The sequence below is a fragment of the Pleurodeles waltl genome, chromosome 5, assembly GCF_031143425.1.
Source record: "Pleurodeles waltl isolate 20211129_DDA chromosome 5, aPleWal1.hap1.20221129, whole genome shotgun sequence".
Lineage (NCBI taxonomy): Eukaryota > Metazoa > Chordata > Amphibia > Caudata > Salamandridae > Pleurodeles > Pleurodeles waltl.
Window position 1 is genome coordinate 1,251,518,148 of NC_090444.1, and position 20,903 is coordinate 1,251,539,050.

Genomic DNA, 20,903 nt, shown 5'->3' on the forward strand with positions numbered 1-20,903 from the left:
TGGGAATGAGATTTCAGGTGCACAATTAATAGTTCTGCAAGGTATTATAAGACCCTAGTAGCCAGGAAAGCTCCTGGAATTAATTAGGACGGTGTCCAGAGGGTAGACAGCAGTAATACTTGAGATTAAAATGTTGCAACTATGACCCCTGATGTGGGCCGAGTCCTGCTAAATTGAGCTTTGCCACATTTCCTCTTTTGTAATGGTGTGCATTGGTTCTCACTTTGCAGTTCCTGATACTGTAGAATTAGTGGGATCAGCCCAAGTGCTAGACTCGGTCTCATGCTGACAATGGAGTATTATTTCATATTAATCTCTGGAAGTGCAATCAACTCTGTCTGTTGCCAATAGATGATTTAGTTATGGAATAGAATGTTCTTCCCAAAATTCAAAGATCTTCATACTGCTTACCAAGCTAAACCCACTTCTGACAGCTCTGTACATGTCTCATAGGAATAAATGTAGATTACTTCTTAATTTGGAAGTTTCACATAGATCCACATGGGAGGGATTTCGATGCTCTTACTGAGAGGTCTTTGCAGTCTTTCAACATTTATTAATTCTCCTGAAATGTTCTTTAGCATTCATACTTTGCCATTATTTATCAAAACTCCCATTCCTATGTAAATGGTATATCAATCCAATACAATTTTCGCCACTGTCTCTGTACTATATTACGCTTTTAATCATGATGCCCAGTAAGAAATGGTGATTACTGCAAAAGTATGTGTATTATTTATGCAGAATGTTTTTTTGAAAAACTAGTCATTCTTTTCAATCTTTCTACTGCCACATCTATGCAGATATGTTCTGTGGTGGTTTGGAGGTTGCTCACTATTAGGATTAACTCACAAGTATTACTCTCTGCTCACAAAATGGTGGGAACCCTAAGCACAGAGACATTCACATAACAAATAAAAACTAACTGAACAACTAGTTTTTGTTTATTGAGTAGGGAGGTAAGTCTGATTACGGCATTAGAATGCATTCACTTTTGCCTGATGCACAACAATCATAACATCTTCAATCTTTGGTAGTACCCAGTACATGGAAGACAGCAAGGCACACACATGATCTGAACATACTACTATCATCATAACCACGATCACTACATTTGAAGAAGGTCGCTCTGTGTAGGTATTATAGAATATCCACTCCAGTCATCTCCCAGGAACGTCACAACCTATAATCCTTGACAACCTACAGTCCTTCCCTCATTATTCTCTTATATCAAAAGTTCTAAATTCCACTGTCATTCTTGCCCAATATTGCCTTCAGTATTTTGTCCTGGGTCTGAGCCATATCCGTCCTTCTCATCCCCTTCATAACTTCGCTTCCAAACTTTACTGGTGTGTCAAGTGATACCAAGGATTTTGAAATCTGAACGAGCACTTGACATACACAAATAATATCTTTCTGCCAAAGATCTTGCTGCTAATTCACGAGAACTGGTTTACGAATGAATTAATGGGATGCTAAATGGAGACATGACCACAAAGAGCATAGATAGATAAACAAAAACATTGATACTAATTATACAGAGTTACCTATGGAAAAATCAAAGGTTGCCATAGAAAGAGTTAGAATGTTTGTGTATCTTGCTGTCTTTTGGTTTGACATTGCTTAGAAAGTGAATTATAGTCTAAGCATGTGGCATACTGCATCCCACCTTTAACGTACGCTTGGTGGCATGAGGGATTCTCTGTGTTCTGACTATTAGTAACGTGTTGAAGAGTTTATTGTTAGGCCCATTTATGGATGCTATATTTTCCAGTGATGAGAGAAGGAGGTAAGGAATCAAGTTGTTATATTCTGGATCAATTATGTCTAATATTTTATCAGTAATGCTGTATCAATATTGGTGAAATCTGAGGCATAAGAAAAGTATATGTTCTATTGTTTCTCCTTGTTCTTGGCACTGCTAGAAAGCAGTACATGGTCAATACTCACAGACTTCCTCAAGAGTAAGCCATTAAGACAAATCATCATAAAACATTGTCCCAGAATAGAACTTGATAAACCACCATAAAATATATAACTAAATAATATGCCACCACTATACCACTTATACCCTTCGTTTTCCACACCTGTGCCCTTTTGTCTTACAAGCATATGACCCACACAATCCCAAATCAAGCTTAAGTTCCCCAGCTATCGGTTGTGCAGATTATGAGATCAAATTGTTTAAAGCATCTGGATGAGACCACATCCCATTAACACACAGTTCAGAGAGTGGGACAGCGTATCTACTGTTTATTTGTGTATGGCACATGCTCTGTATAGAAGTAGAAATCATTAGGAAGGAGCAAAGGGGCGAAGTCAGGTATGTGCCATCCTCATTAACAGTGCACTGGAGGAACATGGTATCTATGTGAGACTAAATATGTTGTAATGTTTGGCTATCTGAAATGGTGCTTGATTTATGAAGTGGTTAAGAATCTTTTTTTCAGCTGTAATTTGCTAGGAGATGGTATGGGCACATATGTGTGAGGTTATGCAGTAGTCAGCTCCCTGACACAGAACACCTAGCACCCCACTAAAGCTGTTACAGAAAGGATATCTGTAACTTGTACCAAAGCAATATTTTCCCTGGTATGAAACACATAGTACCTCATTCTGGTAGGGAGGATCATCTTGATTCACATATACATGGGAGTTTTCTCTCATGCTGGGGTGACTAGTTGTGCAGAAATACCACACTTTTATCCCACATAAAGTTTGCCAGGTAAACCTTTGTGGACCTTGCGCAGAGAAGTACCACAACATTTCAAGTTTTACCGCTCAGAACAGTGGTCTCTTGGTGTCAGAAACAGAGGTTCCCAGGACCTCCTCTAAACCCTGATACTGCCACTTAGGACACTTGGACACTACTCAGTAAGTATTCCCATCTGCTTAATACTGAAGCCCCACAGCAACAACAGTAATGCACCGCTGGACTCTTTCCTGAAAAAATACATCAATGCGGTGGAGTTCCACAAGGCTAATGACTCCGGTAGGGAAAGCGCGGACGTCATCCTCTCTGTTCTTATCATCAGTGCACAAGTGCTAGAGCTTATTTCTGACCTACTTATGTGCTCTGTAGAACTAAACTCACTGTGCACACTCCATGATCAGGAAAACTGCCTTTGCTCCCAGGCTGCTTACGAAAACGAGTTTGGTATCTCGTCCAGCAAATGCTCTCCAGCATTACAAAGCCCATGGATTACATTAGATTTCTTATTGGTTCTTATTATTTTATTCCTTGGCCTTTCTTATTCCTGCTTGTTTTTCCCTGCCTTGGCTCTAGAACTTTCTTGTCTAAGCTTTAGTCCTTCTCTGTGATTACTACAACTGTTCCCTGCCAGTGCTCCAGGCTTCCAGTTAATGACTAATGAGGAGTTTCCTTTTCTAAGTTTGCCTAATCTGCCCTGTCACCAACAATTGGCTATCCCTCTCACTTCATCAAAAACGACGATCTCAGGTTATAGTAGTTCAGCCTGCCTTTCACTTGCCAGTGTCAACATAATCCCTAATAGCATGTTAGGAGTATCTGGTTATCTAGTTGAGAGCTGCTACTCATATCTGTTGATCTGTCCTGAAAATAACTGCGAAGTTCTGACTAGAGGGAGAGAGCAGTATGGCATGTGGGTAAATTAGGGGTACCTGGTTCAGGGCTACTACTCTCATCTGTGTATTTTCTCTGCCTCTAGACAGTCTTTCATGGTGATCCTTTGGTGAAGCAGGACTCATCACCAAGTTCCCTAATATCTAAGGGCAACTTTTCATGCCGAAGCTGTCAGTTTAACCTTCCAAGCTCTAAAAGTTCATTATCATTTTCCCTCAATTTTAATATATATTATTGCCTTTTTAAAGCCATAAAATGCTTAGGCAAATGTATTTGGTATTGAACCAGCTTCTTGTGAAATGCCTCATCTTGGAAACCAAAAAAGGCTCACACTTTGGTCTTCCTGCCTCGAAGGTAAATGGGGTATTTGTATCAGAAACTTCTATTTCAGTTTTAGTGACCCAGTGAGACCTGTTGCTTTGGCTACTGCGGTGAAGGATTACAAGTGGGCATGTGATTAATGGCTGAATGTTTATGATGCTGAATCGATTACAATTCACTCTCGAATGTTTTTCCTGTTTCTCTTGAGAATAGAGTATTAAAAGGTACCCTTGCTTCCCAAAAATAAGTGATAGGTTCTCTTGAAAAGACCACTATAATTATGTGTGTTTAAACGTGTAGACGTCTATGGCTGTTGACACTACAAACAACAACAAAAAAACAATAATACGATAATGCTTTTAGTGGTCACGACAGCTGATCACACCTTTTAGGTATTGTCATGTGATCCACAACAGAACCTTCCCAGTCGCTCCGTTCGGACATACCTCGAGGTGTGTAGGAAATCACTGTACATTGCTTCAGATTTCAGTTTCTTAATTCGCATGAGTATTGAATGTTGCCATAATTAGGCTTCTTAATGCACTCCTGATTTTCCAACATCTTATTAGCAACACAGCTATAATAAGTGAGGATGCACTTGTTACAAATTAATCTATAACACCACGGGTATAGCCATTTAAAATCTACACCCCTTCTAATCTTGGCCAGTTTCTGTGTAAATGATGCTTGCTAAAACTCCCTTTTGTACCCACAACTCCCTTTGATTCCAGCATCTGCCTGCTGTTGTGGGTCGTTTCTGAAATAAATTTAAAAAAGATGGTGTGCGGGATTTTGTGGGATTGATGACCTGTATCACCAGCTACAGAATCATGTTTCTGCCACTGGTAAATTTCGCCAGTAAATTGCACCAGAGGTGATTGCCACCAGTGGTAACATTTTCCACCAGCCTAACAAATCCAGTGTTCAGCTTTTCAGCAGCTAAAAGAGCAGTGATTTTATCACCATTAATACATTTCAGTCTCTGTGATAAAAACCCTGCTGTCCAGTAAAAAAGCTATTAATTGAAAATCCAGAGACAAGAGACTGTGGTAAAACCCGTTTCCGCCGAATGGCAATCCCCCCAGTCTTTTAACCCTTCAAATGAATGGGTTATATTTTTCAGTCTGCTTTGCATTAGACACTTTCAGTAACTCTCTTCCTGTGATCTATTCCGGTTTTTTATTGTCATTTTCAAACGCGCTGTATTTGCATCCCAAGCAACAAATTAGTGTAGAATTAAGAAAGCAGTGATATGAATGCTCCCGAACACAGACTAGAAACAATTTTGTGACGCACCTCCGAAAGCTGGCCTCATGGTGAAATCGTGGTCATCGACTCTCAGGAGCTGCTCGGTCTTTCCACGTCTGGTTTTGGTTAAATCATGATTCTTCTTATAAATGTTACTGAAAAGATAAACAATAAGATTCTTTTTTTTAACTGATTTCTCACTTCATTGATAAACAACGTAAATGTGGGCAATTTACTTCCTTTGGGAACTACACGTCCCTCAACGAAACAAATCGTATTGCAAAATACGCTGTGTATCTGCAAACCACACTAAAGAAAATATGTTCTTAATTGGTTAAGAAAATAATTTCCATCTATCCATTTTTTCCAAAAAAATACACTGCCGGCACTGGACTTGTAAAGCTACTATTTACAATAAACATATGCCCCAAAGTTGTTAACACTGCCATTGTAAATCATTTAATTATTAATAATATGCTCTTCCTCATTTACATTGCATTTGGCTTCCTCTTGCAATGTAGAACACTTATCTAAATAGAAATGTGACTTATCAACTCACAGACATGATGTCCGATTATAGGCAAGAAAGAAATCAAATTATGGAAAATTATTGAAAATGTTATTAGGACACGGGAACGTTGAGAACGTCATTGAAGACAGAGAAATAGCTCAGAGCTAATAATTCACACAGGGCCCACATCACAAAACATTTTCGGAGTAGTTGTGCCTAACTCATCTAAGTTCCTGGAGTGAGACATCTTTATTCATTGCTTTGAGAATTGGTGGTGGCTATATAGCCGAATGCCCGTAAAATAGTGCATTTCATTTTTCTGCTATTTGCATGGCCGTGGCTAAATAGTAAAGATTATTTGGTCAGTTGTCTTGCAAATAGCAAAGGGACTTCACTATATACCCAGCCACTGGCTAAGTTGTGAAGATTCTGCACTGGCTGATCAGTGACTGTGCAAATAGCAAGGAAACTTCACTATTTACCTGGCTAAGTAGCAGATACGATGCACTGTTTAGCCGTCAACTATGCAACTAGCTATGAAATATTACTATTCACATGGCCAATGGCTAAATAGCAAACATTATGCATTACATATCTAGATGCCAAGCAAATTGCCACAAAACAACACTTTTTACCCAGTGGCTTGCAAAATAGCAGGCATTATGTACAATCTGGCCCACATCCATGCAAATAACAAATACACTTCATTATGTATCTGACTTCTGGCTAAACAACAGGAATGATGTATTATTTCGCCAGTGTCCTTAAAAATAGAAAGTTCACCATTTATCTATCTGTTGACTAAACAGGAGACAGTGTGTACTATGTGGATGTCAGCCTTGCAAATAGAAAAAGAAAATCATTATTTAAATTTTAAATGGCATCTGAGACATAGTAGCAGAATTTATGTACTCAAGCATTTGTGCAAATAGCAATAAAACCTGGTGGCTAGGTAAATTGCAGACAACCTGCCCAAAAGTCATGCAAACAGCAGAGAAACATCACTATTTATCTGCCTGCTTTCCAAACAGCTACAGTTATATATTATCATGCTTACTGCAGATTTCACCAAGCACATATCACCAGGGAGAACTGCAAAGAAGGGGTGAACAGAATTGGCACCAACCTCCTTATGCAGATTAAAAATGGCTTAAATGTAATTTGCACCCAATAAGTACTAAATAGCCACTAAAGAGACTATTTGAATGTTTCCAAATTAATGCGGACGACATTTCACAAATTGCCACTCCATTATATCATGGGCCATGACCCAGCAACGTAGGAGGCCTGTTATGGAGCTTTCATATACTTTGCAAGTGCTGCTACTTCTTTACGTTTACCTGAAGAGGCAGCTAATGATAAAGATGATTAGATCCTTTGGAAGGCTAAATGAAACTATTCATTCTTCTGCCACTATGTGCTCGCTCTTTCTCACAAAGTCAAGGGAAAGACACAGATATAGAATTACCTAGAGGCTCCATGTTATTAGAACACATCTTGTCCCTCCCTAAGTTTTCATGCAGCAAATCAGGGTATTCTGGAATAGTAATTCTGGTTTAGTTCTATTAAACAAATCTGACGAGGATACCTACCAAAAGTGATTTGTAAGCAAAAGCCAGAACTAGAAAAGATGTATGCCAGTGACATGGTGCCATCAGATATTGAAGTTATCTTTTCAAAATAAAAACAACTGCCAATGCCCCACGATGTAAGTCACCAACACAGTATAATTGAGAGGCTTCATTCCAATTTTATGGCAGAAGGAAGAAAAACTATATATTTCCATTTTTAAAAAATTAATTTACCCAGCCAAATGTCAGTCAATGTTTTGTCAGATTCCTTCATAGCTCATGCTTGGCAAGTAAATATTAAATATGACTAAATGAGTGCATGGTTCATAATGACATTGCCATTCAAGAAGAAATCCATTAAAAAGAAGTGTCAGTAACAATGGATAGAGGACATATTCTTCTTAATTTGATTTGATTCTTAAAGGTCATCCTCTATGCATTACCTGAATGGACTTGTTTACGCAGCTGATGTTTCAAACTCATGGTTATTGATTATCCTTTTGTTAAATACTTTTGAGTTTTTTAATTAGTGTAGCACTGATTTCCCACAGTCAGTACTCAGTCTAATGAGTCAACAAGAATAGCGATATAGGTGAGCTGCATTTGAGTCTCAGGACCTCTTATATTTTCTGCATGTCTCCAGTGTCCTTTAGACCAACAATAGCATTAATAAACCATTTCTACGCTAATGTTGTGGTACTTGTAGTATTAGCAAAGAATGTATTGGGAAGACTTATAGAAACATTTGAAATATTCTCAGAATAATCTTTATGACAAGTTGAGGTTGAGGGAGCAAAGAAGTGTGATTAATTCACTTTTTATTTCACTGCACGCCCAAAATCAAAAAAAGGTTTAATTGAATTAATGATAGGAAAGACCTCTGCATGGCTTGGAAATGCTGCATAATCTTACACTGTTAGTTTTTCAGGCTATCCCTGACCCGCCACCCACAATTAGACCTGACAGCCTTTGGGTGGTCTTCACCTCAACTTTTTGCCTACCCCCTCCACTTTTCTGATTTCATTTTTGCTGGCTTTAAGACTCTGTGCACGTTACCACTGCCAAACAGTGTTAAGGTGCTTGTGCTCTCTTCCCCTAAACATGGTAATATTGGCTAGCCCCAAATGGCATATTTAATTTACTTATAAGTCCCTAGTACAGTGCACTACCTGTTCCCAGGGCCTGTAAATTAAATGCTACTTTTGGGCCTGCAACACTGATTGTAACATCCACTTAAGTAGCCCTTTAATCATGTCTCAGGCCTGCTATTGCAAAGCCCATATGTGGAGTTTCACACTGCCATGTGGACCTGGCAAAGTAACCCTTTTGCAAGGCCAAAACCGTTCCTTACTATACTTATAAAACACCCCTAATGTAGGCTCTGACAACCCAGAGGGCAGGGTGCAATGTATTTAAAAGGCAGGGCACATACTTTTAAGTTCTACATGTCCTGGTAGTGAAAAACTCCCAAAATGTTTCCACTACAGCAAGGCCTGTCACTCCCATTGGATAACATTGGGATCACCTTATTACATCTCATAAGTGTAATTCATAATCTGGAAGAGATAAGCTTTTTGAGTTTTGTGTCTCTCAAATCACAATTCAAAAATTATAACTTATGGAGAAGTTAGATTTAAAATTGTAATTCTGAAAATGTCACTTTTAGAAAGTTGGCATTTACTTACTTTAGGTATTTGGTGCCCAATCACATCTGGGTGGGTGATAGCTGGGCTTTGTGTATTCCCCCTAGACAGCCCCACACAATGGGAGCCTAGGTATGACTTAATCGGCCATCCTGGCACGATGGAAGAGAGGAGCTTGCCATCTCCTAACTTACATCTGAATAGGTTGTGTTCTGTCCCCATACAAATAGTTGCATAACCCCCAGTAATGAGTCTGGAGCCAAGGCAGGAAGGGCAGGACCTCTGTGTACTTCAAAAGCCTGTCTCTGAAATCTCATCCACTTAAAAGACCAAACTGGGTATAAGTACTGGACCTCTGACACCACCAACTTAATATACTGGACCTCTGACTACTCTGCCAGGAAGAAGGACTGCTGTGCTGCTGAAGAACTGTCATTCTGCCGAACGGCTGCTTTGCCGGCCTGCTGCTTTTGCTGGACTCCTGCCCTGCTGCCTGTTGTTCCCTTCCTGAGTGAGAAGGTCTGGACCAGCATCACTTGAACCCAGAGTGACTCCAAGGGCCAGCCGACTGGTCTCCTGAACCAAAGTCTCAGGGACATACAGTACTTTTAACCAACCTACTGCTACACCTGGACTCTGTCATCTGTGCCTCTGCCCTGGCAAGTGATGTTACCCCAGTCCTGGGCCTTTGAAAGTGAGACCTAAGGTGCATACTCCAGCCAGCAGAACAACTACATCTTTGCCTTTGCTTGAACAGAACAGGTGCATCTCTGCCGTCGTGTGGCCAGGAACCAGTGCATCGCTTTTGGAACCAGCACTGCAAGGTTTCCTTTGGTGCAGGGCCACTGCTTCCCTGTCGACATCAGCCTTGACGGCGACACCGAAGTCTGCATCCCAGCCACTGTGCTCATCCAAACCAGCACATCATCTCAACGCAGACACAGCCAGCACTTCCACCTAAACTCCATCCCATCTCTGCTCCAACGCATCGCTACTGCTGCATGGGAAAAATCTACACATCTCCTCTGCTGCGGGGATTGACAGAGACACATCGCTTCTGCTGCACGCTGCTTCTTTGACGCCAGACAACCAAGATTAAAGGAGTTTTGTTCAGCCAGCCTTTCTGGGTCCCTGTATCCAGTCCACGCTCTATCATGGCCGGCCTGAACTTCTGGGTTTGTCCCTGTCCAGCACGATCAGATATCCCAATTAGCGCTTCTTGCTCCTAAGTACTATTTTACATTTTAATCTTTAAAAATTCATAACTCAAGTTCTACTTGTTTGATTTTTGTCATTTTGGTCTTGTTTAATTATTAAATTAAGTTCTATTGTTATAGCCAGGTGTAGTATTTTGTGTGTGGTGTTTTCACTGCTTTGCTGTTTGAAGTATTTTAAGTTAAGTCTGACTACTCTGTGCCAAGGTACCAGCAGGTGAGCACAGGTTAATTTAGGGTGTGTTGGTGACTTAACCTGAACGCATGGTGCATTGGTGATATACCCTTGGATTGTGGTTCCTGCTTGATCAGGGTACATACCTCTATCAACCAGAAACCCAATTTTTAACATCCACCATTTTCTTTTCTGTTTAGTGGGGCTCTGGTGACTGGAGGACATCCAAATGGTACCCATTCCGAGTGAGATTGGCTGTTGGTACATCAACCCAGGCTGCATGGTGACATAATATGCATATGTGAAATGTGTAATATTGAATGGGCGCAAGATTTTAAATCTATGTCACTAAAAGAAGATTTGCTTTTGGCTAACCAGATCCCTTAACGCTGGTCTCTTGCCTTTGTCATGTCCTCTATAAGAAGTATTAAGTAAAATGTGGGAGGTACAGAGGAATGCTCCAATCGTTTGACAAAAATCTTGAAGGTACGCTTATGCATGGAGAGTTGCACAAAAGTATAGGAAGATGGAGTTAAACTTGTGAATAAATACCATCGTCCACTAATCTGATCTATGTATGTTCGTCTGTGAGGGAACAGAAACAGTAATCCCTGCAATAATAAACTATACTACATCATGAAATAGTCAACATTTCTTTCATGTAGCCGTAAAACAGAGAGGCTTCAACAGCTTAAAAGAGGTACTCTCTAGGCAACAATACCCTCGCCATGACTCGGGCACAATATAGGTTTATAAAAAATGCAATGGGTGACAAAGTAGTCTGGTCTTAATCCAGTTACATTGCTTGCATTCCTCATTGTGCCTAAACTAATTGCTCCACTAGTTCCAGATTACTTTTCCCTTGCTATGGCATCCAATATTGGACAGTAAATTACTTAGCCTGCTTCCTAAAATAGGGTGATGCTATATCGACTACTCTCCAAGTACAAGCCTATTTGTGCAGCATATTTATCTTGAATTCTTAGAGGAGAATTCTGGAATTATCATCATCAGTCCTTGAACAGATAATCTTGAAAAGTAGGAAACACTTTTTAAAAATATGTATCTTTTTATTGTGATCATAAATGGCATAAAGGCAAACATAAATACAGAGGACATACACAGTCTATAGATTATAAAAACACCATATTGATATTTAAATGCAAGTCTTTAAATTTGACAGACATTATACATCTGTATTATTTCTGAGTGAAAACTCTCAGAGAACAAGAGCTCCAAACTCAACAGTCAAAACCAACGGGCACAAAAACATACTGTCTAGCCCCATACTCGTCTTAGTAAAAATAAATAACTTTAACCTTACAGAAAAATTAAGTATTGCTCAGTTCAAATCACGAAATGTTTACAGAAAAAATCTCATCTACATATCCCAGTGAAGTGCTACACCCCTCTAGAGTGCCCTCTCCCACTCTCTGAGTTCTCCTAATACTAATGTATACGGTCCCTCCCGAAGTGTGGGTATGTTCAATGATTGACAGGAATTCCATAGATTACTTCCACAGCTCACCATGCACGCAGGGATTAGTGAAGAAGGCCTGGATGGTTGGGCCTCATATTCTGAGGTATGGCCTTCCAAACTGGATTCAGACGGGTGCATGATTCCAGTAGCTGCAGCACCCTGGCTGGATCTCCAGCAGATGTTCTTCTTCAGCTGTTGTGACATCCTAGGATGGATCTAGTCTCTAGTGTGGCAACCTCAATGTCAGGCAGAGATGCACCAGCCTATTATTCTGTTACATTTGATTGAGCTTGTGTAGAGTACATTGCTACCCATAGGCTTCCCAGAGATAGATGTGTGACAAAAAACAGAGCAGGGGGTTAAAGGATGCTGTACTGAAAGAGCCAAGCCTTTAATTATTTTAAAAAAGGGAGCTCCTTTGTGGTTGATCTCCGGAGTGGGGAAGACTGTTCCAAAGTTTAGCCACATTATAGGCAAAAGAGTGCACTCCATATTTTGCCCTTTTCACTGTCGGGACTACAGTCAAATGTGCCAGAGAGGATCGCAAAGTACTTCCGAGGAGATAGGGAGACAGCAGATTACGAAAGATTGAAGGCCCATCATCATGGAGTGCACTATGGGCAAAACAATGTATTTTGAATTTGATCTTCTCTGCCACCAGGAGCCGATGGAGAGAGCTCAGGGCTTGTCAGGTACAGCGTCTAGGTAAGTTGTATATATTCCAAGCAGCCTAGTTCTGCCAACCTGAGGTTTCCTGATTGTGTCTAATGGGGCTCCCAAATAAAGAGAGTTGCCATTTGTCCAAGCGGGAGAGAATAAGGGCTTGGACCACCAGCCTCCTAGAAAAGGGGGGTAGGAGAGAGAGAATATTTCGGCCCAACCTGAATATGCCATAGAAAGTGCCAACAAATTTTACTGCTTGAGAATCAAAATTCAAGGCTTTGTCCAGCCACATTCTTAGGCTCTTTATAAATATTTTTGGAGCAGGTGGGGGGCCTTGGTAAGAAGGCCAGCTCAGTCTTAAGGAAGAATTGTGATTATTGTCTGGGATCATATGCTCTGTATTACCCACATTTAGTTTGAGGCAGGAGTTATACATCCAACTAGCAATTTTCTCCTGGCAGGCAGCTAGTGAGGATGGGGAGTTTTGAATCTAAGGAAGAAAAAAGACCGGTTGTGTATCATCTGCATAAGAAATTATTGAGATCCAGAAAGGCTGGATGATGTCTGCAAGTGGTCTTATAAAGATGTTAAAAAGAATAGGACTCAATGAAGAGCTCTCGGGTACTCTATATGTGAGAGGAAGGAGATCTGACATACAACCTCCATCAAAGACTTGGAAGGCAATATTTTCTAGAAAGGACTTGTGCCAGGAAAGAGCAAATTCTGAGATCCCAGTACTCTGTAATCTCTTAATGAGGATAGCATAGTTTACTGCATCAAATACTGAGCTGAGATCTAGGAGAATAATGGCTGCAGAACCTCCCAGATCAAACAGCATTTTGTTTTTTCTACCATGGCCAAAAAGGCAGTCTTTGTACTGTGATAAGGTCGAAAACTGGTCTGTGTGGGATGCAAAATATCATGTTTTTCTAAGAATTCAGATAAAGGTATATCAACGTGCTTTTCCAGTACTTAGTTTCCTAAATAAAAGGGTCCAAGATGTTTTCTTTAATAATGCTTTCACCGTGGCATGATTCCGAGCCACTGGGACTGATCCCACGGCCAGACAAAGGTTTATCATCTCAAAATAAGAGGGAAGGATCTGGTCCATCACTTTAACTAAAATACATAATGGAGCTGGATTATTAGTAGAACCAGACTTAATTTGACTCATAATATCTGCTAACCTACCGGACTTCAAAAAGGAAAAATCAGTCAGCAGTGGCTGTTTTGATTTTCTGGATTTTGTTATGCAGAAATCTTGCAAGATCATTACATCGAAAGGATGAGAAGTCAGGGGAAGGCCAGTGGAGGGGGGTCTAATAAGGTTTTTACAATGCATAACATTTAGCACAAGAAAATGTTGGCACCATTAATATTTTCCGTATAGTATGCAGCTCGTGCTCTTTTAATTTCACGTTGATAAACTCTGATAAAGGCTCAATATTTCTGCTTGCTTATCTCCCCATAATCTCTTCTCCAAAATCTTTCAGCTTTTTTACAAGCTTGTTTCAATTCTTGAAGTTTAGGAGTGTACCAGGGTGTGGATTTAGTTTTGCTCTTCTGGTAAGGGTTTTTTGGGGGACGACTTGGTCCAATGTGGATGTAATCCACTGGGAGATCTCAACATATGCTGCAGTTGGGCCCGGGTCTGAAGTAGATTTGGAGTCATTAAGTGCCTGTTTACAGGATTCAATAGGCAACTTTCACCAAGGACAATCTTTCCAGGTGATTAATTTGGGATTTGATGAAGGATGGGGGGAGTCCAGGGTAAACAGAAACACCAGATGGCCTGACAAGGTTACAGGAAGGGGATCTACTATGTGGCCTTTTTCATGAGTAGACCAAGACACCGATTGGGACAACTAGATGGCCAAAAGGTCCTCTGTAAAGCCAGAGGCTTGCATGTTTGCCGATTCTTCCAAATGGGGATTAAAATCTCCTAGCATGGAGAAGTTTGCTCAGGTGCTGGTTAGGTTTGAAATTACTTCAGGAAGGGATTGGAGGAAGATTGTACTTGGTCCAGGTGGCCTATACAGTAGGGCTCCTAAGAAGGTGATTGAGGGGAAGAAGGAGATAGCAAACAACAGACTTTCACACTATGGAAGTTGTAGGGGTTCAATAAAACAGTTAAATTAATCTTTAAGAATGATTGCAATCCCTCTACTCTTCTTATTTTCCTTGGTCTTTTCGAAGGATATATTAACCAGGGGGAAGGGCTTGAACAATATCTGGCCCAGATGCAGCGTGGAGCCAAGTTTCTGTTAAAAAAATGGCATCTGCTTTTTTCTCTTCTAGAAAAATGGAGAATTCTGCCTTGTGGAATGGAAGCGATCAGCATTTAATTAAAAACACATGCCAGCTTAATTTCTCCTGGGAATGAGACTTGGGGCCGTTCAACCAGATGGAAGACAAAGAACAAGGATGACAGGTAGTTTCTCATTTAGACAGATCAAAAGACTGGAGACAGCAGTCATTAAGGGTCCCCTGTAAAGTTAAAAGCTGTAAGGAAGAGTAAGTTAATGTGGTTACATGAGATGAACTAGGGTTGCTGGCCCCGTTCGGGCATGGATGGGCACAAACGGGCATGCCTTTGGCATGCCAGTTGCATGCCCGCTGTGCATCCACACACCTAGTCTCATTTTATCATGTGCCCCCTGAAAAGCTGGAGCGCAAACCTCAATGGTGTCTCCCAGCAGCCAACAATGTGGCAGAAGAAAAAGATACAAAATGATTGTAGTCAAAACCTCAATTCGAGTATTTTAAAAAAAGATACGATGCAAGTTAAAACACTTTCCCCTCCAGTAGCAGAACACGATGATTCCCCTGAGCTTTGTAAGTGCGTGACACTAACCTAAATATTAGCAGGTGGCATGGAGGCTGAATGGCACAATGTTGCTCTACTTGGTGCAGTTCATTGCAACAACTGCTAAGAGAAACCGAGAGACCCTTCACAACACAGGTTGACTCCTGGTGCTACACTCACTTTCAGACAGCTTGTTCTTGGTGATTCTGATACCAGACCACAATTGGTGTCTCACCCAGCATTGCCTCTCCTCCTGCAGGGCCATGCATTCTCCGTCCATCTGTGAGACGCCAGGCAGGCTTCTAAGTACTAAGCAGATCATCAACTCCTCCAGAAAGAAGTTAAGGCTTTGGAATATGTCCCTCACCTCTGGGAGACTCACTGTCATGCAGACACTATTCCTGGTCACACAGAAGCTTTACAGGTAGGTTAAGGAGCACTTCCTTCCCTGGTCATAAAGAACTTGGAACCTGAACAAAGTGTGGTGGTTTGGGTCTCCCTGACAAGTGTCAAAACAGGCCTTGCCTGATGAGAGCTTTACCTGCTAAAGGCAACCTTGGGGCAAAGTATGGCAGATACTGGTAGTGTTACAGTGGAATCTCAAACAGACACTGCTGCTAGCTTTGAAAATGACCAGGAGATCAGAGTGTAACAGTCCTGACTTTTTATTAACTTTGCATTCCCTGATTTTTCAGCAAATACTAACCATCTGCTCTATAGGTGGGCTGAAAAAGACGGTGTTTCTAGGGGTTAACTGCATAGGAAGCATGAATAAGAACTGTTTACAAAAGAAATATCCTAATATATGTGGCCTGGAATCACATAGGTCCCCTCCTCCCAGCCTTCTTCCTTCTCCTTGTGGTCTTTTGATTCCTTTTAGCATTGGTCCACTTATTTATGCTATTTACAATCCTCCTTTCTGTGTTATTTTGATCCTCATGGCCCCCTTCCTGGCCCTGATACCCATCAGCCCTGGTCACCAAAGATCTGGTTTCCTGATTCAGGTGCTCCTTGTTGTATTCTTTCGTGGACCTTGACTTCTTGACCTTACTCCTTCCTGACACTTTCTACTCCTGACCCTTCTTGTATTGGCCCTTTCTGGACCTTCTGATCCTGTTGCCTTGCGTACTGGTCCTACCTGACACTGTTGGTCTGCTGGGTCCTTCTTTGCCTGGCCTTTTAGCCCTGGTCCTCCTGGGTCTGGCATTCCTAGTGCTACTGGTTTGGGTCATCCTGATCTTCCTGGAACTGGTCCATACCTCTTGGTCCATCTGGTCCTCCTTATTGGTTCTATTGGGTTGGACATTTGGTTTTGATCTGGTCTCCTTGGTCCTCCTGGCTATGTTTGCCATGGCCCCCCTAATCATCATTACCCCGGTCCTGCTACTCCAAATCCTGGTCATTCTGCTCCACCTGGTACTCCAGCTCTGCCCCGCCCCGCCCCTTGGCCTCCTGGCCCAGTTCCTGCCTATCTTGAGCCATCTGGTACACCTAATCCTCATCCATCTGGTCCCTTGTCCTAATGGCCCTAGTGCACCTGTCCCTGATCTGACTAGCTCTCCTCCAGGTCCTCCTCCATCTAGACATGATGCTCCAGACCCTGGTCCTCCCAGTCCTCATACTCCTTGCCATCCTGGTTCTACACTAACTCCTATCTAACTATCCTCTTAATCTTGATCCTACTTATTTTGGTCATTCTGTTCCTTGTCATCCAGTTTGGTCATCCTTTCATTCTGCTCCCTCGTTCTGGTCCTACATTTCCTCCTCACCCTGGTCCTCCTTAGCCTGGTGTGCAAGATCATGATCCATCTGAGTCTCTATGCCTTGATCTTCCTGATCCTCTTGGGTGTGGTCCCACTGGTTCTCTTTGCCCTGGTCATTTCAGCTTGAGTCCATCTGGCTCTAATTGCACAGGCATATGCGCCAGATCCTCCAATTTCTGTTTTTATAGTAATGCTCACTCTGGATCTCCTATGCCAAGCACTGCTTTTCCTCTAGCTGTTTCTTACAGTCTATGTTCTCTTCCTGGTTTGTGCCCACTGAACTTTATCCTCTGCCTGTGGTTCTCCTTGTTCTGGTCTTTGTATGTCTGGTCTTCACATCATCCTCGTTCTTCCAGCTCCACTTCTCTTAACCTTTCGTGTTCTTTCCTGGTTCTGTTGACCCTCATCGATATGACCTGGTCCATCTGATACTAATCTCCCTGTCCATCCAATTTACAGTACTCCAGCTTCTGATAGTGCCCTTAGTCCGCGTGGCCTCTTGTGTCCTGAACCTATTAGGCCTGGTCTTCTTACACCTTGTCCTCATGGCTTGCCCTGATCCCCCTGGCCATGTGCCTTGACCTTATGGTTCTTCTAGCACTGTGTCCACTGATCCTGGCCCTGTGGGTCCTAGTTCTCTTTGTTTTGGGTTCTTCTGAGCCTGGTCATTTTGTCATTTTAGTCCTTCTGGCCATCAAGGTCCAGTCCTCTTAGTCTTCCTGGTGTAGCAAGTCCTGATCCTCCTAATGTTCCTCATCCTGTTCTCACTGTCTCCAGGTCTTGGTCTTCTGTTTCACTTAGTACACTGTGTCCTGTTCTCGATACCCTGGTCCTTTTTGTGCTCTTTTGGTCCTCCTAGTATCCTTGGTAAGAGACCCCCTTTTATTCCTTGCTTATTCTAGCTCCTGGTCCTCCAAGCCATAGTCCTCATATTTCTGATCTCCCTGGTCCTCCTGGATGTGGCCCTGATCCTCCTGCCTGGGTCCTCCTGCTCTGTAACCTCATGGTTCTACACCAGATGTCTTTGTTGTGGTCAATCTGGGACTAGCCATCATTTTCCTCATCCCTCTTGCCATCCTGTTTCTATCTCTCTGGCCTGGTTTTTATGACTGTGATCATTCTGGTCCTGTTCTCCTCTGTCCTAATTTTCTTTTTCCACCTCACTCTGGTCCTGGTACTCCAGTCTCTGGTTAGCCTGCTTACCCTGGTGCCAGTCCCCTGATCTTCATTTTTCTGATCCTCTTAAAGCATATCCTTGCTCTGGTGATCAAGGTCCCTAGTACCAGCCCTTTGTCCTACTGGTCCTCTTCCTCTTATTCTTAGTATTCTTAGTTTTTGTAGCCCTAGTCCTTTTTGTGATTCTGTGCCCACTGGACCAGAGCCTTTTGGTCCTGTCCTTTACAGTCTGGGAGTGGGTTCTCCTGCACCTACCTGTCCTGGACTTAGTCCTCATAACTGTTAGAACTGTCAGCCTTAGGGTGGTCTTTACCCAAACTTTTTGCCTTTACCCTCCATTTTCCCTTGCATATGTTCTTGCAAACTTTAGGTCTCTGTGAACTGTACCACTGCTAACCAGTGATAACATGGTAAAATTGACTAACACCTGATTGACATATTTAATTAACTTATAAGTCCCTTGTAGAGTGGTATACCGCATACCCAGGGTCTGTAAATTAAATGCCACTAGTGGGCCTGCAGCACTTATTGTGCCACCCACTTAAGTAGTCCCTTAAAACATGTCTCAGGGCAGCCAATACAGCCTGAATGCAGTTTTGAACTGCCAATTCGATTTGGCAATATAAACCCCTTGCCAAGCCTTAACCTCCCCTTTTATTGCATATGTCCCCCCTAAGGTAGGCACTGGGTAGCATGTAGGGCCGGGTGCATTGTAATTGAAAGGTTGGTTAGTTACTTTAAAGCTTTACATGTCTAGGTAGTGAATGACTCCTAAATCCGTTTTTCACTACTGTAAGGCCTACCTCTCCCATAGGATAACACTGGGTTGCCTTTTTGCATTTGATAAGTGCTAACATTTGATTGGGAACAGGTCACCATTTTGTGTTTGGTGTCTGACAAATTGTAATTTAAAACCCTCTTTTATGGTAAAATCAGATTTTAAATTACAATTTTGAAACTGCCACTTTTGGAAAGTTCAAAAGCGCAAAGAGCAGATGATGGACGGAATGCTGAACAATGCAAACATTCACCCCCAGTCACAAAGATCTGGGTTTAATCCATCTTTTTTTGCTCACCACGCCACCACAGTTTGGACCCAGCCATGTGCAAATTACTCTTGACCCTATTCCCCCCTCGACCCTTTACATAATATGGGGTCTCATCAGGACGAAGTGATTGGTGCAGGGACACCTTTTCAAAAAGTGAAAATCACATTCGCAAAGTGCAAAGTGTCAATAAGATTGTTCTCACAAGGGAAAGCTGTATACAACATCTATTAAATAGAAACATATATTTAATTAGAAAGGATCAATCCACAAAACAAAATAATCTCTCAAAAAGGTCAATAGTGCCCAGATATTACTTACCCCCCTAATAATTGAGCAGTGAAGGTGAGAGATAACTAAATGCTGAAAAACCTCCAAATAAACGCTATTTATAAACAGACCCAAAAAGCATCCGGTACTAAAAAATAAAGAAAATTTATGTCAAGAGTGGCAAACAATTTTTAGTTTAAAAACTTACCCCTTCAAACAAACTTCTAAAAGATTAAAGAGTCAAAAAGGCTCAATGGCCCTTGAGTAGAAAATCAATGCCAGTGTCCAATCACAACTCGCATAATATAACTCATGACCCACTATTAATATTCCAGAGAATTAGCAATCAAGGGCACAATTGCCCGATAAAAAAAGCGCACCCGCGAGTTACCCTAACTATTTAAACTGACGAAGGGGCGCCATCCTCCACCCGATATGTACACTGGTATCCACGCTGAGACCGGAATGAGGCTACAAACAATGATGTCATCTAAATGAGTCAAGAATGTAGCCACCAGACCGCATACTTGCATTTGTAATAGAATAGTACACCTAACAATTGAAAGAGAAAAAGGTGAAGCGAAAACAGATGAAATAGAGTCGAGACGGACAGACAATAATACTGAATAAAATTACTAACTAAAAAGAAAGAAAGATAAAAAGAGATAAAAGAGGAAAGAAAAAAGAGGGAGAAAATAAAAGAACAAAACGGAAGAAAAAAATGAGGATACAAACAATGATGTCATCCAAATGAATCAAAATTGCAACCACTAGACCGCATACTAGCATTTGTAATAAAATAATATACCTAACGATCAAAAGAGAAAAAGTATCAAGCGAAAAGAGTTGAAAAAGAGTGAAGACAGACAGATAATATCACTAATTAAAATGACTAACTGAAAGGAAGACAGAAAAAGGAAGAAGGATAAAAGGATAAAAAGAAAAAGGAAAAGATAGAAAAGAAAGACTTTTTTTTAGATAAATCAAAGTACATAGCAATGCACTATAATCAACTATGTACATAGTAATACAAAACCGGCGTTATGTAAATCATATAGGAGAAATGTCTCATAAACAAATTAAAGTTCCTTTGCTCTTAATGTACCCGCTCTGCTATGAAACTGTGCCATTCTTCAGTTGTGTTCAATCCGTTATTAATAGAGTCGCAACAGTCCATCCATCTCACTTCATTCCTTTTCAGAATAATACCTGGATCTCCTCCTCTTGCTGGGGCTGGCACAGTGTCAGTAACTTGCCACTTTAAATTGTCCGCAGAATGATTGTTTTCTTGAAAATGTTGTACCAATGGTGCCGTCATAACTGAGCATCTGATCCGACTGCGATGTTGGCAAATTTGTGTCTTTACTGGTTGGGATGTCTGTCCTATATATATATATTAAATGAACATGCTG

At 41.4% G+C, this 20,903-nt stretch overlaps 1 protein-coding gene across 1 annotated transcript in view; it reads right to left on the reverse strand.

Moving 5' to 3' along the window:
- GABRR2 (gamma-aminobutyric acid type A receptor subunit rho2) overlaps positions 1-20,903 on the reverse strand; it is a 504,265-nt gene that overhangs the window by 424,299 nt on the left and 59,063 nt on the right. The window contains exon 2 of the mRNA XM_069235487.1: positions 5,222-5,328. Coding sequence (XP_069091588.1) covers positions 5,222-5,328 — 107 coding nt within the window. The remainder of the gene's footprint in view (positions 1-5,221; positions 5,329-20,903) is intronic.